This window comes from Schistocerca gregaria, chromosome 5 (assembly GCF_023897955.1).
Source record: "Schistocerca gregaria isolate iqSchGreg1 chromosome 5, iqSchGreg1.2, whole genome shotgun sequence".
Taxonomy (NCBI): domain Eukaryota; kingdom Metazoa; phylum Arthropoda; class Insecta; order Orthoptera; family Acrididae; genus Schistocerca; species Schistocerca gregaria.
Genome location: NC_064924.1, coordinates 139,723,754 through 139,749,025, shown reverse-complemented (window position 1 = coordinate 139,749,025; position 25,272 = coordinate 139,723,754). Strand labels below are relative to the sequence as shown.

At 41.4% G+C, this 25,272-nt stretch overlaps 1 protein-coding gene across 1 annotated transcript in view; it reads right to left on the bottom strand.

Moving 5' to 3' along the window:
• LOC126273264 (beta-hexosaminidase subunit beta-like) overlaps nt 1–25,272 on the bottom strand; it is a 182,494-nt gene that overhangs the window by 91,963 nt on the left and 65,259 nt on the right. The window contains exons 2-3 of the mRNA XM_049976807.1: nt 18,219–18,402; nt 4–131 (exon numbers count right to left, since the gene is read on the bottom strand). Of these exons, the coding sequence (XP_049832764.1) occupies nt 4–131; nt 18,219–18,402 (312 nt within the window). The remainder of the gene's footprint in view (nt 1–3; nt 132–18,218; nt 18,403–25,272) is intronic.

The following is a 25,272-nucleotide window of genomic DNA, read 5'->3' as shown; positions in this document are numbered from 1 at the left end:
TACAGCATCTGCAGTCTTCACCCTTGTAGCAACTTGAGAAAACGTTTCAAGACCTCGCAGGATACCCCACACTGAGGCAGAACTTAAAACTATTGCACCTGGGAGATCTGGACTGTTAATTCTCAGTTCATCTGCAAGAGAAAGTTTGTGTCATACACAGAAAATAAACAGGTTGGTAACATTAAATATTATATTTTAATCAATATTTTTCAATTAACTCTTACATAAATAGTGAGAATGTCAGTTTCTTTTATTTAATGAAACATTAGGTCCACAAAAAGGTAACATGATGCGCCGTTTACAAAAACCATAGCTGACCTTGTGCCTTTCTAGTATAATTTGGGGGAGGGGGGCACAGAGGAAACATGTTTTATATTTATAGCCTCAACCTATCTTCTTGGTGCATGTAACTATGAAGCCTGGCATGAGAGCCCTGACTGGGAGTATTCATATTGAATTATCAGATTTCAGCCACCATACCTGTTAACTTTAACACATTTTTCAGACAGTTTTGTGAAATCTTTTGCTACCAACCATGTAAGTTTTACATCACTGTACTTGCCTTTTCAAGAATCTTTGAATACCTTTACAATTTCAATAAAAATATTTGCTTTAATGTATCAGCTTGTACAAGAATTATGAGAGTTAGCCACATAACAAAATTATGTGCCTCACTACATACTCTCTGCCCACCACAAATCTTGTTTTAATATCTTGACCTATTCAGTAACTGAGAAAAGACTTTTGCATCTTACATGTCTCACTCTGTGTATAATAGTAATTGACATCTACATCACTACTCTAAAATTTCCATTTAAGTGCTTTGCAGATGGTACAACAAACCATTTTCTGACTATTTCTTGACTGTTCCACTCTCAAATAGTACCTGTCAGAAATGAACACCTAGATCTTTCTGGGAGATTTGATTTCTATTATTTTATTATCCCACATGTAGGTGGGTGCCAACAAAATATTTTTCATGTTTGGAGGAGAAAGTCTGTGACTGAAATTTCATGAAAACATCTTGCCACAATGAAATATGTGTTCATTTAAATGACTGCCAACCCAGCTTGTGGATCACATCCGTGACACTCTCTCCTCTATTTAATGATGATACAAAATGAGCATCCCTTCTTTGAATACTTTTGATGTCCTCTGTGAATCCTATCCAGTAAGGGTATCATACAAAGCATCAGTACTCCAGAAGAGGATGGACAGGTGTAGCACAGGCAGTCTCCATGGCAGATTTGTTGCATATTACAAGAGTTCCACCAATAAAAATCACAGTCTTTGTTTCACATTCTCAATAATATTTTATGTTGTTATTTCAATTTAAGTTGTTCATAATTGTAATCCTTAAGTATTTAGTTCAATCAAAAACCTTCAGATTTTACAGATTTTCTTTTTGTACTCATGTGGAAGACCTAACACTTAACTGTATGCAACTTGCACAATACATCATCTGCAATCTAAAAGAGATGCACAGACTTTCTCCTAAACTGTTATATAGTTTATGAATAGCAGAAGGGCCATAACACTTCCTTGGAGAACAACAGATGTCACTATTATTTCATCTGAATACCTTCGATCAATTAATACCAACTAAGACAGGAAATCATGAATGCCATCACACGACTTAGTTGATACTCCATAGCCATGCAATATGATTAGTAGCTGCTTGTGAGGAACAGTGTCAAAGGCTTTATGGAAATATAGAACTATGAAATCAACCTAAGATCCCTTGTCAATAGTGTTAATTACTTCATGTGAAGAAAGAGTTAATAGTGTTTCAAAGAACAACATTTTCTGAATCCATGATTGTTAAGAATTAATAAACTGTTTTCTTTGAGCTATGTTATTATGTTAGAACACAGCATACATTGCAAAATCCTAGTGCAAATTGATACCACTGATATGGGTTTATAACTCAGCAGATTATTCTGTTTCAATTTTTGTGAATTGGTGTGACACGTGGAACTATGCAGTCTTTAGATACCAATATTTTGTTAATGGAGCAACTGTGTATGATTCCTAAAAATGGAGCCATTTCTCAGCATACTCTGAAAGGAATGTAACTCATGTACAGTTTTCATTGAAAGACTTGCCCTTATTAAATGATTTGAACTGGTTTGTTGCACCAGAGGTATCTACTTATAAATTACTCATGTTGACAGGTGTTTCTTATTTGAATCCTGAAATATTTACTGCATCCTCTTCGGCAAAGGAAGTTTGGAAAAATATATTTAATAACTCTGCTTTAGTGGTGCTATTATCAGTAACTTTATCTTAGCTACCATGCAATGAAAGTATTGATCACCACTGGTGTACTTTACATATGATCAGAATACCTTCAGATTTTCAGCAAGATTTCAAGAGAGGGTTTTGTTGTCAAAACTGTGGGAAGCATCAGCTTTGGATTAAGATGCAAATTGTATTTTATCAAATAATGGAAAAATCCAGGATGAAATAATTACAGTATTATGAAAAGGATAGATTGCTACTCACCATTTAGCGGAGATGCTGAGTCACAGATAGACATAACAAAAAGACTGTCAAACAACTAAGCTTTTCACCAAATGGCCTTCTTCCAATTTAGACACACACACATCAGAGATGGTGGTCACGTGTCTGAAATGCGTTTGTGTGTGTGTGTGTGTGTGTGTGTGTGTGTGTGTGTGTGAGTATGTGTGTGTGTCAGCATCTCAGCTATATGACAATAAAGTGTATTTTATTTGTTCTTTGGTTTACAGACACATCTTACTGCTGTTATGCTTACTTTTTATTTTTATGTTTGGAAGTTCCTTGTTTACTCATGTGTCTGTGAAGTCTCATTTACTTAACGGCTGTAAAATAAAACAGGCAAGTCAAATATCACTGACTTGTTGAGTCAGCATTATTAAATAATGGAATGCTACTACAAAGTAGTGACCCCTGGATACTGAAGAGTGCAGAGACCCCAGAAAATGTGCAAAGCAGAACAGTGATAACAGTGCAACAGTCACACCTGCAAGATCTGCAAAAGGCAAATAAATGACCTTCAACCTCAAATCAGAATACAAAACAAAACATACAGTTATCCCTGCAAATGGCGAGACAGACTGACCAAATGACAGTTTACTCAACATGTCTAACACAGTTTCTCACACATGAATGAAAGTTCAGATTCCTCAGTTTCTGCCAGAAAATCGACAGCTGTGGTTCAAAATGCTGAACCTGGCATTTATGCAAAACAATGACACCAGTGGCTGCATGTAGTTTGCTGTAGCAGTCAACAGTTTGGATGCCTGGGCAGTACCAATGATCTTTGAGATTGTGTTGAAGCCATCCTCAAAGCAAAAATATCTCCATTTTAGGAAAATGCTAGTCTGTTGAATGTGTAAATCATTAGAACAATGCAAGTAACAGATATTAAAGAATGATCATCTCAGGGACAGAATGCCATCAAAGATCTGGCATCACTTCAGGAGCATCAATGGAGAATAGGGAATATCTAACATGGTCCTGTGTCATGCATGGTTGAGGCAGCTATCACTACCAGTGAAAATAGCTGTGGCACCTCGCAAGAGATGCAACATAAACTCTGTACTTGCAGTAGTGAACAAAGTGTAAGCAATGATAGAGCAAGCAAGCAGTTCAGTAGTGATGCAAGTAGCCAATTACATCAGCTCAGAGGCAGCAGCTGTACAAGATAACAGTGAGTCAAGGACTATTTCAAAGGCCCTAGTCAAGTCTTTACAAGTTTTCTCCCAGAGTAACTTTGGCTGTGCCTACATAACCCAAGTTGCCTACTTTTCAGAGCCGAGGCAGTTCTGGTCCTGTGCTCCATGACTAGCCACTACCAGAACATTACAAGAGCCCCACCTCTCCCATTCTCTGCTTTTTTCGTTTGTTTGATCTCCCAGACTTATCTGCACCTGGTAGCTTCCTGCGATAGCCCTATGCATTCCGTGTACTATTCCTTATTTGATCAAATTTCCTGATCTCATTTAACACCAGTGCTGAACACACACTCTCAGTTTCTGACTACTTGAATACCTGTACAAAATTTGGCATCAGAATCACAATTCATTCCCTCCCTTCAGTCCAAGATAATGTGTTTGCAGCTCTGTGTGTGACTCGATCGTTGCACCACCTATAAATGCTTAACAGTTTATCAGTGTGTGCACACTGAGGTGCCTATTTTTTTGTCTAGTAAGCTTATTTCTTCTTGTTACATTATTGTGACCACTCAGTAACACCATACCCATGGACATCTGTTGTAACAGGAGGAAAATTGATTGATAAAGTTGGCACACTGTTTGGCTCTGAGCACAAAAAGATGGTTGGGCAAATGCTCAGATAATCCAAGGATTTGGTTAATATTAGGTCAGGTAATCAAGGTTCTCCTGTATTACCTTTGTTGGAGACATCTTTACTTAGTAGTATGATCTGAACTTTTCTCACAAAAATTTATAATTATTGTGAAGTATGTTGAATGTGTAATTTTTCCTAAATAAACACTGCAGATGCATATTGGCTTGATAGAGTCATGGTTGTGTCTATCAAACATCTAATGGGATTAGGTGGCTGTAGGCCTTCAGATGCCAAATGGTCATTAAAAGGTGATTTGCATCTGCTGCTGTTCAATTAACTAGAATGTTGCTTCACCTACCTGACTGTAAAATGAAACAATAAAAACTCCAGGTAGGAATACTAAAAAGATAGGAAAAGGTAGATTGCTACTTACTATAAAGATAACACATTAAGTTGCAGATGGGCACAGCTAAAAGACACTTACATGTAAGCTTTCGGACTGACCCTTCATCACAAAAACAGAAACACACACCATTTATTCACACATGCAAGCACACCTCAGCACACACATGACTGCCAATTCCATCAGCTTGGGCCAGAATGCAACTATCATGTGGGATGGAAGTAGCAGTCTCGAGAAGGTAGGCAAGGGAAATGGATAACAGAGTATGGGTGGGAGAAAAGAGGAGTGCTGTCTGGCAATGTGAGTAGGGACTAGAATGCCAGCACACTCAGTGTCAGGAGGTTGTGGGTAGGAAGATGGGGTAAAATGAAGCATAAAGGAGAGGAGTGGGGAAATATGGGTGGATGCATTGGCAGGAGAATGACAAACAATGAGGGTGGGAGATGAGACCGTTGAGCAGATGATAGGACAGAGGGTGTAAAACTGTTGGGTGAAGGATGTGGAGTCAGTGTGTTGCTGCAACTGGAAGTTGCGACAATTATGGGAGAACAGAATGTGTTGTAAGGATAACACCCATCGACATAGTCTGGAAGACCTGGTGGTGGAGGGAAGAGTCCAGATGGCTCACTTAGTGAGACAGCCATTGAAATCAATCATGTTATGTTCAGCCATATGTCTTGCCACATGATGGTCTACTTTGCTCTTGGCCACAGTTTGGCAGTGGCCATTCATTCTGGTGGGCAGCTAGCTGATACTTGCACCAATATAAAAATCTCTGCAATGATTGCAGCAGAGCTGGTACATGACATAGTGCTTACACAGGTGGCCTGGTCCCTGATGGGATAGGATAAACCTGTGACTGGACTAGAATAGGAAGTGCTGGGTGGGTGGATTGGGTAGGTCTTGCACTTGGGTCTCCCACAGGGCTATGATCCTTGTGGCAAAGGGTTGGATTGAGAATGGTATATGAATGGACTAGGATGTTGTGGAGGTTGGGTGGGCAATGGAACACCATCTTAGGAAGGTGGGGTGGGAAGGGGCTCAGGTAAAATGTTCCTCATCTCAGGTCATGATGACAGGTAATCAAAGTCCTGGTGAAGGATTTGATTCAGTTTTTACAGTCCATGGTGGTATTGGGCAATGAATGGGACATTCCTTTGTGGCTGGTTCTTGGGGGAGGGGAAGGATTGGGTTTGTGGGGGAAAATGGCACGGGAGATCTCTTTGCTGACTAGGTCTGGGGGTAGTGCCTGTCTGGGAAGGCCTTGGTGAGACCCTCAGCATACTGAGCAAGGGAGTTCTTGTCACTGCAGATATGCCATTCCTGGGTGGCCAGTCTGTATGGAAGGGATCTTTTGATGTGAAAGGGATTATGCTGTCAAAATGCAGGCTACCCTGTGGTACAACATACAGTTGAACAAAACATGATTGATTTCAATGGCTGCCTTACTACCCAAGCCATCTGGGTCCTTCCCTCCATCACCAGCTTTCCTGAAATCCACATATGGGAGTTATCCTTACAACATATTCTCTGCTCCCATAATTATCCTGGCCTCAGACTGTGTTAACATACTGTCCCCACACCCTTCACTCGATAGTTTCCACTCTGTCCTGTCACCCCCTCCCCACTCTCACCTCCCACCCTCTTTGTTTGCCTCTCTCTGCCAACACAACCACCCTCCTTTCCCCACTCCTTTCCTTTTTCACACCATTTTTCTCCATGTCCCTGCCCCACAACCCACTGATGCTGTGCCTGTTAGCATTCTAGTTCCTGTACACTCTGCCAGACTGTGCTACTCTCTTTACCATCCTTTTCCCTGTCCCCTGTCCCCTGCTCCCTTCAGATTGCTGCTTCCATCCCATGTGTTAGTTGCATACTGCCGGAGTTGGCAGTCTTTTGTGGTAAGATGTCCATACATGTGTGAATGAATGGTGCGTGTTTTTCTTTTTCTGATGAAGGCTGAGGCCTAATGCTTATGTTTAAGTGTCTTTTAATTATGCCTGTCTGTAACTTAGCATGTTATCTTTACGGTAAGCAGCAATCTATCTTTTCCTACATTGTTGTTTGTAAAATAAGAGGATTTAACTTTCTCTGCTCTCTCTCTCTCTCTCTATTCTTCTTCTCACTTTGTAGCCTTTCTCTGTCCACGCTTTTTTTAGTAAATGGTAGTAGTTATCTGTACAATATATTAAGTGATATAATATGGGGTATTTAACAGTGTTTAGTATGATAAATGATGTATAATGAGAAGAGATTAAATGCACCATTGCATTAGAGTACACCATTTTGTGTCAGTCAAGTAACAAAACCAATTATTTTGAGTTGCTTTCAGCTGTTATCCCACTGCAGATAGTGAAGTTATGTTGAAAAGTTATGTATCATGATAGCCAGGAGAGAAAGTGGTGACACTGAGAGCAGTATAATTAACAAGGACATATTTTCCAATAATGTGAGGATGGTCAAGTGGTGTTAAATGGTCTATTTCATGCTGCCTCCATTAGAGAACAGAGTAGAACCATAACTGTGTTTCACTTTACCATGCAGTGAGTTTGCAGTTGACACAGCAATGTGATTTTCGAATTATTTAAGTTGGTGTCTCTGTCATCTGTGAACACTTGCTATAAGCAGAGACTGAACAATGCGAATATGTTGTCTGGCACAGCTGTCATCTAAGCCATCCATGCACAGACACACTACCACTACTCTTTTCCTTCTTCATTTCTTCATCTTGTCTGCCATAGTTAAGTCCATTTCATGCAAGTGACCAATACATAAGTAAGATATTGCAGTCTTTTATGCTCATTTATTGTCTAGTTCTTTAAAAAATTTAATTTTGGGGGAATCTAATCCATTTTCTCTAGAGAGAGAGAGAGAGCTTTTGTTTACTGTATGTATTTTAAGACTTAGCTTTTCTCTAAGAACTTATGTGGGGCGATGTACTTGTTTAGCCAACTACCACATTTTGCATAGGCTTTAAATGGTCATGGACATCAAGGATCTTTGAAGAAAGAGTCCAGTTTTCGTTTTTAAGAAACTGCAAACAAGTGTGAAAGTGCAATAATAAGGTGTTAAAAGGTACCACCACACATTTAGAAAACAGGTAAATGGTAAGAACCCATATGACAAAGTGGACTTTTATTATTTTAAGCAGTGTACATTATTCACTTTAGATTTAGAGTTTTGATGTTGTATTGTACTTTCCTTGCAGACATGAGAGTCCTACCATTATTGATAAGGATTTCATTATGTCTATTTTGGGACTTCTTTTGAAAGAATACATTCTATTTAACTTGCTACTGAAGTTTTTCTACAGTAATGTGCTTTACAGTCTGCTTTGTTAAGTTTTTCATCTGTTTTAAATGCTAGGATGTGCAGCCTCTCTCTGCAGTGTCTATTCTGTTTGTCTTTTATTGCTCAATGGACCATAATACTTCAAGTTTTCATCTAATTTTTGTGACTAATGTTCTACTGCTCTGCAGATGGGCTAATTCAACTGTCAATTTAGAAGCGTTAGTTTTTGTTATTTTTTTTTTCAAGGCACCACTCATAAGGGTTGCACATTTTTAATTATTATGTCTCCTGAACTGAGTATTTCCTTTCAGTCCCTCTTCATAAAATTTCCCTAGCCTGTGTCTCATGAAATTAATATGCACTCCTCTTACCCACTTGTTTTTCATGGTATCTGAAGTCTGAATTGCAGCATTCCTTATTGCATACTGGTATCGAAATCTGGTATTCTTCCATATCAACATTTTCACCATCTTGATGTGATTTTATGTAGCCAACAAATCCCTGAAATAGGTGGTCAGCATTTTTTAAACCTTGTGTTTATTGAAATCCAACATAGAGACACACTGTCACCTTATTTCTATTTCAAAATTGGTACAATTACTGTACTAACAATCTGAACTAGGCCTTCTTAAAATTTATTTCCTATGCTGCCTTGAATTTGGTCTTTTGGCATACAGAAGTCAAGATCATTTCATTTCATATAAAAATTTGGTGCCACTCCATACTGATTGGTTTTTGTGTTTAAGGTGCTGTCAGATAGCATAGCCTTACTCTGTATAATGTATATCTAGTGTTGTGGTTTCACCACCAGACAGGTGGTGGCCTTTAAATCATTCGCGGTCTTGTAGTATACGTCGGACCCGCGTGTCGCCACTATCAATGATTGCGGACCGAGCGCCGCCACACGACAGGTCTAGAGAGACTTCCTAGCACTCGCCCCAGTTGTACAGCCGACTTTGCTAGCGATGGTTCACTGACTTCTACGCTCTCATTTGCCGAGACTATAGTTAGCATAGCCTTCAGCTACGTTATTTGCTACGACCTAGCAAGGCGCCATGATCAGTTTCTATTGATATTGTAAATCATGTACCGTCAAGAGCAACATTCATCATTAATGGATTAAAGTTAAGTATTCCACCAGTTACGTCCGGCCGGCCGTGGTGGTCTCGCGGTTCTAGGCACGCAGGTTCGAATCCTGCCTCGGGCATGGATGTGTGTGATGTCCTTAGGTTAGTTAGGTTTAAGTAGTTCTAAGTTCTAGGGGACTGATGACCACAGCTGTTAAGTCCCATAGTGCTCAGAGCCATTTGAAGCAGCTACGTCCGTTTTTCTCAATTCTAATTCCCTTGTCATATTCCAGACCTCACGCCAGCCTGCGTGAGCTAAAACGCGTGCATTTCGGCCTCCTTTAGCAAAATGGTGTTGGCTCTCCTGCCAACCACAACATTGGCGACGAGAGTAAAAGTGTTCTTATCTAAATTGCCCTGATTTACTTGTGTAATGGCTTCGCCACAATCTCCAGATATACTGTCTGAATTTTATCGCTTACAGAATCAGCAGACGCAGGCCGTACTGGATGCCCTTGGACAGCTCGTCCAGGGTCAACGTGCGATGCGAAACGATGCGGCAGCAGCCGCTTCACCGCTAACGCAGCCACAACACGCTGTTGCACCCACTTTTCGACCTTTTGGTGCTGCACTGGAAAGCTGGACGGAGTGGTCACGCCGATTTGGATTCCATCTCGCCGCCTACAGAATTCAAGGTAACGAGCGGCAGCCTTTTCTCCTTTCCTCCGTCGGGGTACAAACGTACCGTGTGATGGTCAAATTATTTCCCCGTCGCGACGTAGCAACTCTGTCCTATGAAGAAATTTTGTCTGAATTAGATGCATATTTCAAAGAATCAATCAATGTAGTTGTGAAAAGGTATACCTTCTTTCGCACAAAACATATGGCAGGTCAGACTAATCAGGAGTGGGTTGCAACCTTGCAAGTTCTTACTAGGGATTGTGCTTTTGAGTGTCAATGTGGACTCCCTTATTCAGATACTATGGTACGTGATGCAATTGCACAGAACGTTTCTGATGTTCGTATAAGGGAACAGATTTTGAAACTAGTAAATCCCTCCCTTCAACAAGTGATGGACATATTGGATCGGCAGGACACACTTGACTTCGCTCAGCAATCATTTGAAACTTCGCCAGCAGTGTGTCAGGTTACCCGGCCCGCCGGGCGAGCTGCACGGAGCAGTAAACAGCCCTCGCGCCCGGCCGCGCCGCTGCCGCCAGGCTCTCAGCCACGTGTGTCGCGACGGCAAGCTAATGCTCTGAGCACTATGGGACTTAACATCTGTGGTCATCAGTCCCCTAGAACTTAGAACTACTTAAACCTAACGAACCTAAGGACATCACACACATCCATGGTCGAGGCAGGATTCCAACCTGCGACCGTAGCAGTCACGCGGTTCTGGACTGAGCGCCTTAACCGCGAGACCACCGCGTCCGGCGGCAAGCTAATGCAGTGATCAAATCATGCCCGCGGTGTGCTACTAAACATTCGCGTGAGAATTGCCCGTCACGCCAAGCTATTTGCTTTTATTGTAATAAAAAAGGACATGTTCAGAGTGTTTGCCAGAAAAAGCTCAGATCGGAAGCTCAAAACCGTTCCAGGCCCTTTGCTTCGCGCCAGAATCCGAATCGAACCAAGGATACTGAGGCTCGCGAAACTTCGCCCATGGAAATTCATTTAGTTCATTCCACTCCGCCAACTGCCACTCTCTCTAACAGTGACTGTGTTCGTCCCAAAAGTAGTGTGCGTCGACATCGTCGGAACTCTCGTCAAGTCGCGAGTGATTCTGTACCAGTGTCAGTTCACGTTGCACGAGACAGTCGCTCTTGTCGTCAGCAGGACAATAAACTTTTTGTAGACTTGGACATTAACGGCAAAGTGATACTATTCCAGCTCGATACCGGAACTGCAGTTTCACTGATCAATCAAGACACTTACAAACTGCTGGGCACACCTCCGTTGCGTGCCGCAAATCTTAACTAGCTATTCAAGACAAGAGATCCCTGTGTTAGGACAGTGCAACCTTCTTGCAACATACAAATTACAAACAAAACTTGTGTCACTTTACGTCCTTCGTTCTTCGTCTGCAGTGAACTTGTTTGGTTTCGATTTATTTCAGTTGTTTAACTTGTCTATAGTAAATAAGGTCCTATCAGTGAACCAGACTGTGCCTTCAGACAGTGTTTCTCGTCTATGTGAAGAATTTGCAGACATTTTTGCACCGGGCCTCGGTTGCGCTAAGAACTAAAAAGCACATTTGGAACTGAAAGTAAACGCACAACCGAAATTTTTCAGAGCGCGCAATGTTCCCCACGCATTGCGTGATGAGGTCGCAAAAACATTACATGATTTGGAATCACAAGGTGTAACTGAACGTGTGCAGGCTTCTCTCTGGGCATCACCCTTAGTAATTTTGCCAAAACCTTCCAGAAAATTGAGACTTTGTGTGGACTTCAAGGCAACAGTGAATCCATATCTGGTGATCGCAACTTTTCCTTTACCCCGCCCGGAAGATCTTTTTGACAAACTGTGCCCGGGTAAGTATTTTTCGAAGTTGGACCTAGCAGATGCGTACTTGCAAATACCGGTGGACGAAGAATCCCAGTGCGTTTTGGTGGTTAACACGCATCTTGGTTTGTATCAATTCAAACGACTGCCATTTGGGTGTGCATCCGCCCCTGCATTGTTTCAGCAATATCGACAAACTGTTTGTGCGTCGGTCCCTACTGCAGCAAATTATCTGGACGATATTGTGATCACTGGAAAGAGGGAAGAAGAACATTTGGCCAATCTCAGAACATTATTTCAGGTCTTGCGACAAAATGGTCTTCGCTTGCGGAAGGACAAATGTGTGTTTTTTTCTCGGGACTTGCCATACTTGGGACATGTGCTCAATGCCCAAGGCATACATCCCAGTCCAACGCACCTCTGAGCCATACAAGACTTGCCGTCGCCGCAGAATTTGAAGCAGCTACAGAGTGTGCTGGGAAAAATCAACTATTATCATAAATATATTCCGCATGCCTCTTCCATTTCAGCTCCGCTTCATCGCTTACGCCTTAAAGGGGTTCCGTTTGTCTGGACGACGGAATGCGAAAGCGCCTTTCGCCAGTTGAAATCGGCGTTGCTTTCCAATACTTGCCTTACGCCATTCGATCCCCACAAGCCCATTTTGTTGATGGTGGATGCATCAGATTTCGGGATCGGTGCTGTGCTTGCGCTCAAAGATGGATCGCACGATCGCCCTATTGCCTTTGCGTCCAAATTGCTCTCGTCTGCTCAAAGAAATTATTCACAGATCGAGAAAGAAGCATTGGCTCTCGTATTTGGTGTTACAAAATTTCATTTTTTCTTGTATGTTCGTCACTTTACAATAATCACAGACCACAAACCTTTGACATCGCTTTTTCATCCGACCAAGTCTGTACATCCATGTACAGCGCAGAAATGCATTCGCTAGACAATTGTTTCCGACAATGGCCCACAAGTCATGTCCGCAGAATTTCAGTCATTCTGCAAGGCCAATGGTATTCAACATCTGACTTCTGCGCCGTTTTCGCCACAGTCAAACTGTGCCGCTGAACGATTGGTCAGGATTTTCAAGTCACAGATGTTAAAGTTGAGAGAGTCGCATTCTCGGGAGGACGCGTTATTGCTCTTTTTGTCCTCGTATCGCTCTCAGCCCCGAGATGGTCGCTCGCCGGCTGAGTTGCTCCACGGTCGTCATCATCTAACCTTGATGTCTTTGCTTCATCCGCCGCATCAGGTTCCTGTGCAGCGGCAGACACCTGCTTTTTCTCCAGGCGACGTAGTCTACTATCGCCACTAGCGAGGTTCACGGCCTTTGCTCGAAGGGTACATTCTTCGCTGCCTCGGCAGCGCTATGTATCTGGTTTTGGGGGCCTCTGGTGAAGTGCGTCGGCATCTCAATCACCTGCGCCTCTGTTGTCGCACGGGATCTGCCGCTCGGCGTCTGCTTTCAGCGACGGTGCCGTCCGGTCAGCGCCCCGGGGACCCACCTACTGGCTCGCCTCAGCCCCAGGTGTTACCGACGCTGCCTTCCATTTTGCCCCATGGCGACGCGCCGCCACCGCCGCCGCCGACGCCGCCTGTTCTCACGCCAGCAACGCCCGCAGTGGACGCGTCGCTGCAACCGCTGCGCCTCCCTGGGTCATGCACCGCCGATCGCTTCCCGTGACCAGTTGTCCACCGAGATGGAAATCTTGCCCGCTCCGGACCATATGTCGTCTTATCCCGTCAGGTGCCCCGGCCCGATGGAGGTTGACCCTTCAGCCCCTCCTGTCTCTCTACGGGCGCATACACCACATGTTGGCGTGCACCCCTGAGAAGGTTTTCAGGCGTTTCCTAGCTCCCCGCGGTCCGAATGGCAGGGTGCGGATGGCACAGCCTCGCCTGTTGTTAGGCTCCCCACCTCGTTGCATACGTCAACATGGGGTCCTCCCCACGGTGGGCGGAAGCCTTATGCCACAACCGTACACCGATTTGTGGGGGAGGAATGTGGTGTCACTGCCAGACACCACACTTGCTAGGTGGTAGTCTTTAAATCGGCCACGGTCCGGTAGTATACGTCGGACCAGCGTGTCGCCACTATCAATGATTGCAGACTGAGCACCGCCACACGGCAGGTCTAGAGAGACTATCTAGCACTCTCCCCAGTTGTACAACCGACTTTGCTAGCGACGGTTCACTGACTTCTACACTCTCATTTGCCGAGATGATAGTTAGCATAGCCTTCAGCTACGTTATTTGCTACGACCTAGCAAGGCGCCATGATCAGTTTCTATTGATATTGTAAATCATGTACCATCAAGAGCGACGTTTGTCATTAATGGATTAAAGTTAAGTATTCCACTAGCGACGTCCGTTTTTCTCAATTCTAATTCCCTTGTCATGTTCCAGACCTCACGCCAGCCTGCGTGAGCTAAAACGCGTGCATTTCGGCCTCCTTTAGCAAAATGGTGTTGGCTCTCCTGCCAACCATAACAAGTGTCATACCACTGGAACATATCACCAACTATGCTTTAAAAAACATATGCTTGCTGCAAGGTCACTTTAGCAACATACTTGTGGTTATGAGCATTTGATGCGCTGTTCCTCTTCCCATTTCACGTGCCTGTACTCTGGGTCTCACATCCGCACTCTCCCTCCCTGCCTCTTGCAACACTGCTGCATTTCCCCTCTTCTCCTGCATTACCACATCCTCATTCTAATCCCCCCTGTGCCATGCAGTGGCTACCCATCTGCTTCCCTTCACACTTTCAGTAAAAGCCCATCATTCCTCCTCCTCTTACTCCTCTTCCTCTCATCCTTTACAACACTCCCCCCCCCCCCCTCCCCCCAGGGCATGCCTGTCACACACTGTAACTCTTCTGTCTTACAGTTTTCTGTTACTCTGAATGGGGATGTGCTATGAAATATAATTAAAGATCTTCTGTATTTTAACATGAATAAAGTTACATTGTTGTATTTTAACATGGGTTGATACAGCTAAGATTTGGGTTATGTGTTTTATGGTGCACCATCCCTTTGACTTGTTAATTGAATTCTGAATTGTATTCAAATTGTGTTAGCATTTTGTAGTCTGTGGAACTTTGTGCAACTACTAGCCATAACTAATATATGGAGGTTGTAGCTATATTTTACCTGTGTTATTGCTCTTTTTCAATTATATGTCATGCAGTTCTAATCTGAGTCAGGTACTAATGTTTTGCTTTGATTTATTATATTTGTCACACATTTACATTGATTATCTTATATTTAAATACTGTGTTACGTTGATGATGAATTTCATATTTTTGGGAATTGGTTCCACTAAGTAGCTATGAGATTAGTATTTGCCAGACAAGACAAATAATTAACCATGTCTAGGGGCACCTGTAAACCATTAAAAAATCAGTGCTGATGCAATTCAGCCAGTATCTACTCTCATACTAGCAGATTCACTGCATATGCAGTTGTTGGCACTGAAAATCAGTAAGCAGACCTACACCAAGCAGATGAAGACAGACATCCATAACTTCAGAAGAAGGAAACATACAGTTAGCAAGGGAAGAAACACAACCTGGTATGTTGGTAATTGGACCACCAGATGCACCTCCTCATGTGTGTACCCACACAGCTTCAGTGGCATGTAGTACATGCAGCAAGCCATAAAATTCCACAAGAGCACCAATTTACTAGTAAATGTGCAAAGATTAGTCAACTGATTAATGACACTGTGGTACATGCAGAGACCCTGACCCTACGACTTATCTTAGAAGAAAGATTAAGGAAAGGCAAACCTACATTTCTAGCAGTTGTAGACTTAGAGAAAGCTTTTGACAGTGTTGACTGGAATACTCTCTTTCAAATTGTGAAGATGGCAGGGGTAAAATACAGGGAGTGAAAGGCTATTTACAATTTGTACAGAAACCAGATGGCAATTATAAGAGTCGAGGGACATGAAAGGGAAGCAGTGGTTTGGGAGGGAGTGTGACAGGGTTCTAGCCTCTCCCCAATGCTATTGGATCTGTATATTGAGCAAGAAGTAAAGGAAACGAATGAAAAGTTTGGAGTAGGTATTAAAATCCATGTAGAAGAAATAAAAATATTGAGGTTCGCTGATGACATTGTAATTCTGTCAGAGACAGCAAAGGACTTGGAAGAGCAGTTGAACAGAATGGACAGTGTCCTGAAAGGACAGTATAAGATGAACATCAACAAAAGCAAAACGAGGATAATAGAATGTAGTTGAATTAAGTCGGGTGATGCTGAGGGAATTAGATTAGGAAATGAGACACTTAAAATAGTAAAGGAGTTTTGCTATTTGGGGAGCAAAATAACTGATGATGGTTGAAGTAGAGAGGATATAAAATGTAGACTGGCAATGACAAGCATAGTGTTTATGAAGAAGAGAAATTTGTTAACATCGGGTATAGATGTAAGTGTCAGGAAGTTGTTTCTGAAAGTATTCATATGGAGTGTAGCCATGTATGGAAGTGAAACATGGATGATAAATAGTTTGGATAAGAAGAGAATAGAAGCTTTCAAAATGTGGCGCTACAGAAGAATGCTGAAGATTAGATGGGTAGATCACATAACTAATGAGGAGGTATTTAATAAAATTGGGGAGAAGAGGAGTTTGTGGCACAACTTGACTATGGTAGAAGAAGGTATCGGTTGGTAGGACATGTTCTGAGGCATCAAGGGATCACCAATTTAGTACTGGAGGGCAGCGTGGAGGATAAAAATTGTAGAAGGAGACCAAGAGATGAATACACTATGCAGATTCAGAAGGTTGTAAGCTGCAGTAGGTACTGGGAGATGAAGGAGCTTGCACAGGATAGAGTAGCATGGAGAGCTGCATCAAACCAGTCTCAGGACTGAAGACCACAACAACAACATATGCCAGCACTTCGTAGATGAGGTGTTAAGGGAACTGAATTTCTGTGTTCCATTTATCTTGATGTCATAGCATTTTACCAAATGGTATCATTGCCTAAGTAGCAAAACAGTGTTCAGTTGGATAAGCAGACATGAAGCAAAATTTATTCTGTGCCAGAGCAGGTAACATTCCTCAGGCATACAGTTTTAGCAGCTGGTATTTGTCCATTAAAGAAGAAAATTGGTGTCAGCAGTTAAGAAGACGTCTAGAAACTGTGAACTTCTATCGACACCACATATTGAAAGTGACAAACATTCTGACACTGCTGACAGCAGCACTGTCAGGCAGTTACACCATAGGCTGATGTCACCTGCAATGAACACCAGAGCTGCAGCACACCTTCAAAAGAGTACAGGCAAACTTACAGAAAGCAATGCTGTTGTCCCACCCAGTCCAAGGTGTGCCGTTATCTATAGCAGTAGATGCTAACCAGCAGGCTATAGACAAAGGCTCAAACCAAGTAGAGTGCATATGACCAAGAACTGTTAGTTGTATATGAAGCTGTGCAGCACTTCCACACTTATGTCGAGGGTAGATGATTTGTAATTTATATGGACCACAAAGCAACCATGTCACTTTTAGAAAGAGCAAGGATAGCTATTATCCAAGACAGGTTTGCCAGCTAGAATTTATCACACAGTTTAAAACAGGCATAAGCCATGTAAAAGGGGCAGGAAACACCATTTACATACAGTGTGTATAATAAAACACTTAAATCAAGTTTTGGTGACTCATTGAATCAGTATTATTGAATAACAGAACATGACTACAAAACTATTATGTCACACTGAATCGCGCAGAAAGTTTTAGACCTCTGCCACTTAATGTACAGCTTGAACCATTATACATCCCTAATGGATCTATTTCATAGCAGGATCTATGAAACATGATGTGTCAACAGATGAAAGAGTGAATACATGAATAAAATAATGACTGAACTAAGTCAAAAAGTGTGGGAAAGTGTTACAAACTGATAGCAAGGCATTAGCAATTTTGCTTCCATATTTACCTGTTTATAAGAAGATTTAATCAAAATTGTCACATATCTTCAGTGTTATATGCATTATATTTAAGTAAGAGGCAATTATGTGCTCAAAAATTGTAAATAGTAAAGTGCTTCTATTGACTGAAGAGAGATCAAATGCATATAATTATACACAAGAAAAAAAGGAGAGTAATGCTGCCATAAAATATATGAGTGACATTGAGGAATTCTGTTTTGTTATACCTGCTCCCATTAATGTGGTTGCTAACTTTCTAAAGCATGACAGTAATAGTTCTTTGATCGAAACAACAACAAAATTTAACAATGTTGTGGAAAGGATAGTTGTTACTCGTCCGAAAGTGATAGTCTTTTTGTTGTTCCTATCTGTGACTCAGCATCTCTGCTATATGGTGAGTAGCAACTATCCTTTTCATAACATTGTTACGTTTCATCCCAGATTTTCCATTGTTCAACAACAAAATGTGTGTGTTAGTGTGTGTACTTAAACTGAAGGTAGTCTGGAAGCTTGGCTGTTATGTGTGTCTACCACCCCACCTGTCAATCAATCTCAGATGATTGTGTTTGTTTTTTGCATCATGTCAGTATTTGGAAGATCAGGTTTGATTCTCTGTTGATCTCTACAAATAAAAGTCAGAATCATCTAAAGATAGTTGAGCTGACCACTATTGATGTATAAGAGATCCATAATGCATTCAGTGCAGACTGTGCACTTACAGGACTCATTCATTCCAAAGAACGGTCGATCACCACACTCGCCATCGAGATGGACCTGCATCCCAGTCATCTGCATGGAGGCCTCACCAGCATCACGTGGACCCTCAGTTGCTGCATCTTCTCTGATGATTGCTTCATAGCGTGACAGGGCTTCTGACAGTATGGCACACTCTGGCCCTAATGTCTGCAAATGGAAGGTACCAAATGTCGCACTGTAGCATTTTTTACACCACCTTACACTGTCATACATAATGAAATTTGTATTATATACATCACATTTTTCTTTGCTATTAAGTTAGAAATTTTTACAGGAGAACAACAAGAAACAGTTTAACAGAGCACATGCTAAGCATCAATTAGTGGAGGAAGGAAACTGTAGGGGAGCAGACAACATATTAGAAATAATGATGGGTGAAGTGGTTACACAAAGATACAAATGCAAGACAGGACTAGGCAGAGGACAACATGGAATTTATTTTCATTTTTTATTCATTTTCATATAAGTTATATTGTTACAGTGAGCAAGGGAAGTGCTAGGAAATGGAACATGTCAATCTTTACTGAATAATTTTCTGCAAGTAATTAAATTAGTACATTTAAAATGGTATAATTACAGTGATTCTACCACAACAAACAATGACAAAATATTTCACTTATTAATATAGAATCTTAAAACTGAATATCAGAACTTGTAATACAATTCAACATTTGCATTAATATGACACTTCTGTAATAAATGGACAATCTCATTTTAAGTAATTTACAACAGATTTCACTAAATGAGTAAAGAAAATTCAAGAGGATATTACTTCAACCAGTACTTCTTCTACAGAGCTACACTGTGCAACAGTTTCTGATGCCCAATGGGAAAGCATTGAACTTTTGTGTGCTTCAGTAATATACTCCTTAAGGCTAAAGACTGGTTTTGATCTTGTGTTATTTTCATGATACTGTACTGCACTCTTGTAGGTAGAGTAATAAAGCACAGATGAGAAAAAAGTTTGTGTGACTGTCTTTAATTTTCAAAAGGGATTTCTGCATGGATGGCTTTCACTCATAATTTATTTGGCCAGTGACTGATTTGTCCACTCCACTCCCTCCCCAAAAAATGATACAACAAGACGATAATGAATGAAAATATCTTCTGTTTGCAACTCTAATAGCATCTTTAGCTGCAGTCCCATGTACAGCAAAAGTTACTGAGCTAAATCAATAATTTGGAGAACTTGTCTAGTCTAATGACAATGTGCATCCCTAACACATTCTGAATATTTATATTCTTTATATGCCGAATGCTGTATCTCAAACTCATGTCTTCTACTTTCTGTGACACTTGGAAAGGTATGTACTACATCTCTTTTTTTTAATATTTAAAGTGAGTCCAATTCAGCTCATCGATTTTTTGAATATTCACGAAATTGATGTTGCCAGATCTCACAAGTCTGATTTGTGGTATTCTGTCAAATATGCTCAAAACCTCCTCATAGTTCTTCTACAGACTGAAAGACTGTTTACTAATATAAGAAACAGCATAAGACCCAATACCAAGCCTTGTGGTTTTCCAATGTTTACTGTGCTTCTCTCTGATGAAGATGGTGTTTCATGTTCATTCACTAACTGATACTGTCCTGTTTTTTGTGTGTTGGATAAGACTAAATCCACATCCTTACTTCCCCACTTTGACCATAAGCCCCTTTTGTCCAAGAAAGAAGTGGCACATCCATTTTTATATCTACTGCCTTTACTGTTCGTGCCATTCTTTTACCATATACTGGAATTTGATTGCATCTGACTTGACTTTTATTCCATCTTATTAAATAATAAATTATGTGAAGGTAAAAGTCATACCTTCAGTGATATTGCACTTGTAGCCACTGAATAGGCCTGCTGTGTTGTCTGACGAGGGTAAGGTCAGAATGAGATTTTCTCTCTGCAACAGAGTGTGCGCTGATATGAAACTTCCTGGCAGATTAAAATTGTGTGCCGGGACGAGACTTGAATTCGGGACCTTTGCCTTTTGTGGGAAAGTGCTCTACGGTAAGGTCATGTTGTACATGAAAGGTAATATCAAGTTGATGTACATCTATATCAAGGAAACAAACTTGAAAACAGTATTTAGAAAGAAGAGAGGAAGTAGATGAAGATGAAAGAAAATATATGGTATTGTGAGACCAATCTAACAGACCACTGAAAGACCTAAGTAGAGCCAAGGCATTTGGAGTAAATGACATTCTCTCACAATTATCATTATATTATAACCGTATGCCTTGAGGAGAGTGATGAACACTGTATGGTGGAGTGTACTGCCAACAGGAGGTTGTGGGACAAAGAGATGGGGGAGGGGGAAACAAAAAAGGGGAGGATCTGGGAAAGCCAGGTGGATTCATTGGCAGAGAGGTGCAATTAAACAGGGTGGGAGACAAGTATGGGGAGGAGATAATAGGACAAAAAGGGGGGAAGTGTGGAGCGGAGGGTGTTGGGACAATATGTTACCATCGGTTGCGTCCAGGATAATTACAGGAGTAGCTCACAACTCCCCTCTCACTCTCTCACACTCAAAACTATATCTCCTCACTAGGCAGCCAACTGTCTCGCTTCTCATTGGCTGTCAGCACTTACGACCAATGAGACCTCACTTCTAGAGTGCAGCTCGTGCCAAAACCTAGCAAGCACTAACTACTTATCTAGGCTCATTGACACCATCAAATTAAGTAACACAAAACTCTCTAATTAAATAAACAAACCAAAATAAACTATAAGCTTTACCCTACATCTGGAAATTTATTATGTAGTCGCAAATGTTCTGGCTGTCTTATACATAAGCATACGCACTTGGACATCCAGCATTCACTAGTAGGGGAACCACTAGTGGATTCGTTCCCACGTTACAGAGCTGGAACACCTGCCAGTGTCTGCAGAGAATTACATGAATGATTTTTAATGTCCAATGCTGGACATCCCACATACTCTCATGCACGCATTCTCATTCACACGCACCCTAACTCACAATACACATATTTACTTAGAATTCTTGAAATTATTATTATAGAAAAGTCACAGAGGTTTTCTGAAACTAAAAACTTGCCAAATTTATATATGAACACTGAAAGTGTTATCAGGTCATCGTACATAGTCACTGAAGGTGAACTATTACATCACTGTATTTATTTAAATTCTTGACTGTCGGAAATTACGTTTTTTTATGGAATTTTACTAACTTCCAAATCACAACTATTTTTTTATCTCAGACTTTGACATATTGTTTGTTTTCACAACAGAATGATGTACATCAAATATGACATTCCTCAGGTTATTCCTTCATTAGTTATTAATATTTTTAGTTTCATATAATGTAAGTGGCCTGCCAGCACTACTCCACTGCTTTCACACGCGCAGCTGCAACAGATGGTCATGACGTCAGCCTGCAGGATGCAACTTGTCCGTTACTGATGGTATAATACTCTACCAGCTTACATTGCAGCCCACATACATTCTGAAGTAAAGCTTTTAATAGACAAATGGGCGATCGCGCACTAGTTGCGACGCCACAACAGGGTAGTCTACTTTGCTCTTGGCCACAGTTTGGCAGTGGCCATTCATCCTGGTGTACAGCTGGTTGGTAGTCATACCAACATAAAAAGTTGTGCAATGATTGCAGCAATGTTGGTAAATAACATGGCTGCTTTCACAGGTGGCCTGGCCCCCAGTGGGATAGGATAAATTTGTGACAGGACTGGAATACGAAGTGCTGAGTGGGTGGACTGTGCAGGTTTTGCACCTGGATCTTCCACAGGGATATGATCCCTATGTCACTTCCAATCCCAACCTCTTGCCATAAGGTGCAAAACTGACCCAGCACTTCCTATTCCAGTCCTGTCACAGGTTTATTCTACCCCATCAGGGGCTGGGCCACCTGTGAAAGCAGCCATGTCACTTACCAGCTCTGCTGCAATCATTGCACAGCTTTTTATATTGGTATGATTACCAACCAGATGTCCACCACTACAAACGGCAACCACCAAACTGTGGTCAAGAGCAAAGTAGACCAGACTGTGCGACAAAAAGCAACTGAACATGACACACTTCATTTCAATGGGTATCTGGATCCTTCCCTGCATCACCAGCTTTTTTGAACTGCACAGATGGGAGCTATCCTTACAACACATTCTTCGCTCCCATAATTATCCCAGCCTCAACCTACGGTAACACAATGTCTTCACACCATCTCCCCAACAGTTTCCACCCCTTCTGCCCTATCATCTTCTCCACATTCTTGTCTCTCATCCTGTTTATTTGCAGCCCTCAGAAAACATATCAGCCCATCTTTCCCCACTCCTCTCCTTTTCTGTTCCTTTTCCCTCCCTCCTCCCTGTCCCACAATCTCCTGATACTGCACCTGCAAGCAGTCTAGTCCTTGCGCACTCCACCAGACAGCATTCATCTCTCTCCCCACCTGTACTCTACTTCCCTTCCCCTACCTCTTCCCCACCCCCTTGAAATTGCTGCTTCCATCCCATGTAATGTTGCATTCTGACCCGAAGTGCTTGTGAGCGAAGAGAGAGAGAGAGTGAGTGAGTGTCCTTTTTACTGACAAAGGCTGTAGCCAAAAGCTATGAGTGAGTGTCTTTTAATCGTGCCTGTCTGCAACTTGATGAGTCTTCTTTATGGATATTCCTAATTGGAGTTTCCATTGTTCGATTCCATCTGGTATGCTAGTTGCATGAGACAGGCAAAGTGCCTTCAGACTGAAATAACACTGTAATAATTCCTATTCCAAAGAGGGCATATGCTGTCAGGTCAGTTGAATACAATGGTTGCAAAATATTAACACCAATTATTTACAGAACAGTGGAAAAATTCGTAGGAGTCAACCTCAGGGAAGATCAGTTTGAGTTCTGGAGAAATGTGGAAACACACAAAACAGCACAGACCCTATGATTTATATTATAAAGCAAAATTACATTTATAGCACTTGTAGATTTAGAGAAATCTTTTGACAGTGTTGATTGGAAAATAGTGTGTAAAATTCAGAAGGTACCCGACAAAAAATATGGGGAGTGTAAGGTTATTTAATGTTGTACAGAAACCAGACTGTACTGGTAAGAACCAAAGGAAATGAAATGTGTTGTAAATTGTTTCCAGTGTTATACAATCTGAATGCTGAACAAGCAGTAAAGGAAACCAGGGAGAAATTTGGAAAGGTAAGTAGAGTTTGGGAAAAAAAATTAAAATGCTGAGGTTTGATGACAACATTGTGTCAGAGATGGACAAGGACTTCGGAGAAGAAGGTGGAAAGAATGAATAAAGATTTGAAAAGAGGTTACAAGTTGGAAAAAAAAAATCAAGGATAATTAAATGTAGGCAATATTTTGTGAATAACACCATCTAGATTGTTTAATAAAATGTCTTTATATTTTAATACGATATTTTGGCTACTGCCATCAACAGATATCAAAAAGCTTTTAACTGCTAAAATATGGCTGTGTCAGTACTAAATCCTATGTTAAAGCAACCAACGCATCACAGCAAATAAAAAAATTTCAGTATGTGGTCTAGATGGTTTTATGCATTTGGTAACATCAAACATAAATTTAAATGAAAGGAAGTCTCTTCTGAAGATATCAAGTGCAGCATTATATGTAAGTGAACCACAAATGATAAACAATTAAGGTAAAAAGAGAATGAAAGTTTTTCAAATGTGAAGCTGCAGGCATTTCCCTGTTTCTGTGCTAGCCTCATTATTTTTCATCCCCTGAGGAACCGGGTCCATCAATGCACAATGTTGCCACTTTCTTTTGTTTTCTACCTTTCTAGACATGAAACCAATGGACTTCAACACTTTTCTATGGTAGGTATTACTCTATCTCCACCCATTTCTCAAGATTGTTCAAGAACTGGTACGAGTTTTTGAACATTGGGCACTACCTTTTGCATACTGTACAACTCTTCTTTGTGTCCCTGATGATACATTTGTTTAATTCATCAACAACTTCTTTGATTTTCCCCTCCTTCTCCTAAGTTGGAGAGAACTAAATGTTTTTACACAAACTGAAATATTTTCAGGTATGGGTTAACATGTATTATTACTACATTCATCTTTCTTTCTACATAAAGTGCTCTGCCAATAATAGAATACAAGTACACATTTTACAATAATTGGCACTAAATGCGGAGCTGTTGCGAATTACCCTCTAACAGCAGTACAACCGTAGGCAACCTCTTTTTGCTGGAACTTCCTGGGGATACTTTGGGGTGATACTTTGGCAAACTAAATAATCCTAGCAAAGCTATACAGCCTATTTTCAGTGTACGTCACAGCTCTAAGGGAAGATTATGTAATCTGATGTAATAGTTCTTTTTGAGTTTCCTCAGCAACACAGCACTTCACCACATTCAATATCATTTTCCAGCACTTGCTTTCTTTTTCAAACTGGAGTCAAAGCCAACCCCCATACTGGGCTAGCAACTGAATCTTCGTTCATTTTTGAAAAACTCACAACGAGAACAGTGTAAGAAAACACAGACAAGACACATCTTTGGCTTGGAATCTCATTGAATGGAGTAGAATTGTCTTCAATGATGAATCCTCCTTCAAACTGAGCCCTGGTGACCATCAAAGACGTGTCTGGAGAGCCCTGGACAGTGGTGGTGTGATACCACCCTGACTGTCACTCACCATATGACCCATCAACTTGGAATGATGGTCTGGGGTGGCATTTCTTCTTATATCAGAACCTGTTTGGTTGTCACCCCTTACAGCACAGTGGTATGTTGACAATATTTTACACCCCATTTTGTTGCCCTTCATGGCAAGCCATCCTCGGCTTACATTTCAGCAAGAAAATGCCAGCCTGCACACAGTAAGTGTTTCTAACACTTGTCTTCACGCTTTCCAAAGGCTGCCTTGGCCACCAAGGTAGCCAGATCTCTCCCCAATTGAGAATGTTTGGAGTATTATGGGCAGGGTCCTCCAACCAGCTCAGGATTTCAAAGCTCTGATACACCAATTGGACAAATTTTGGCATGATATCTCTCAGGACGCCACCCAACAAAT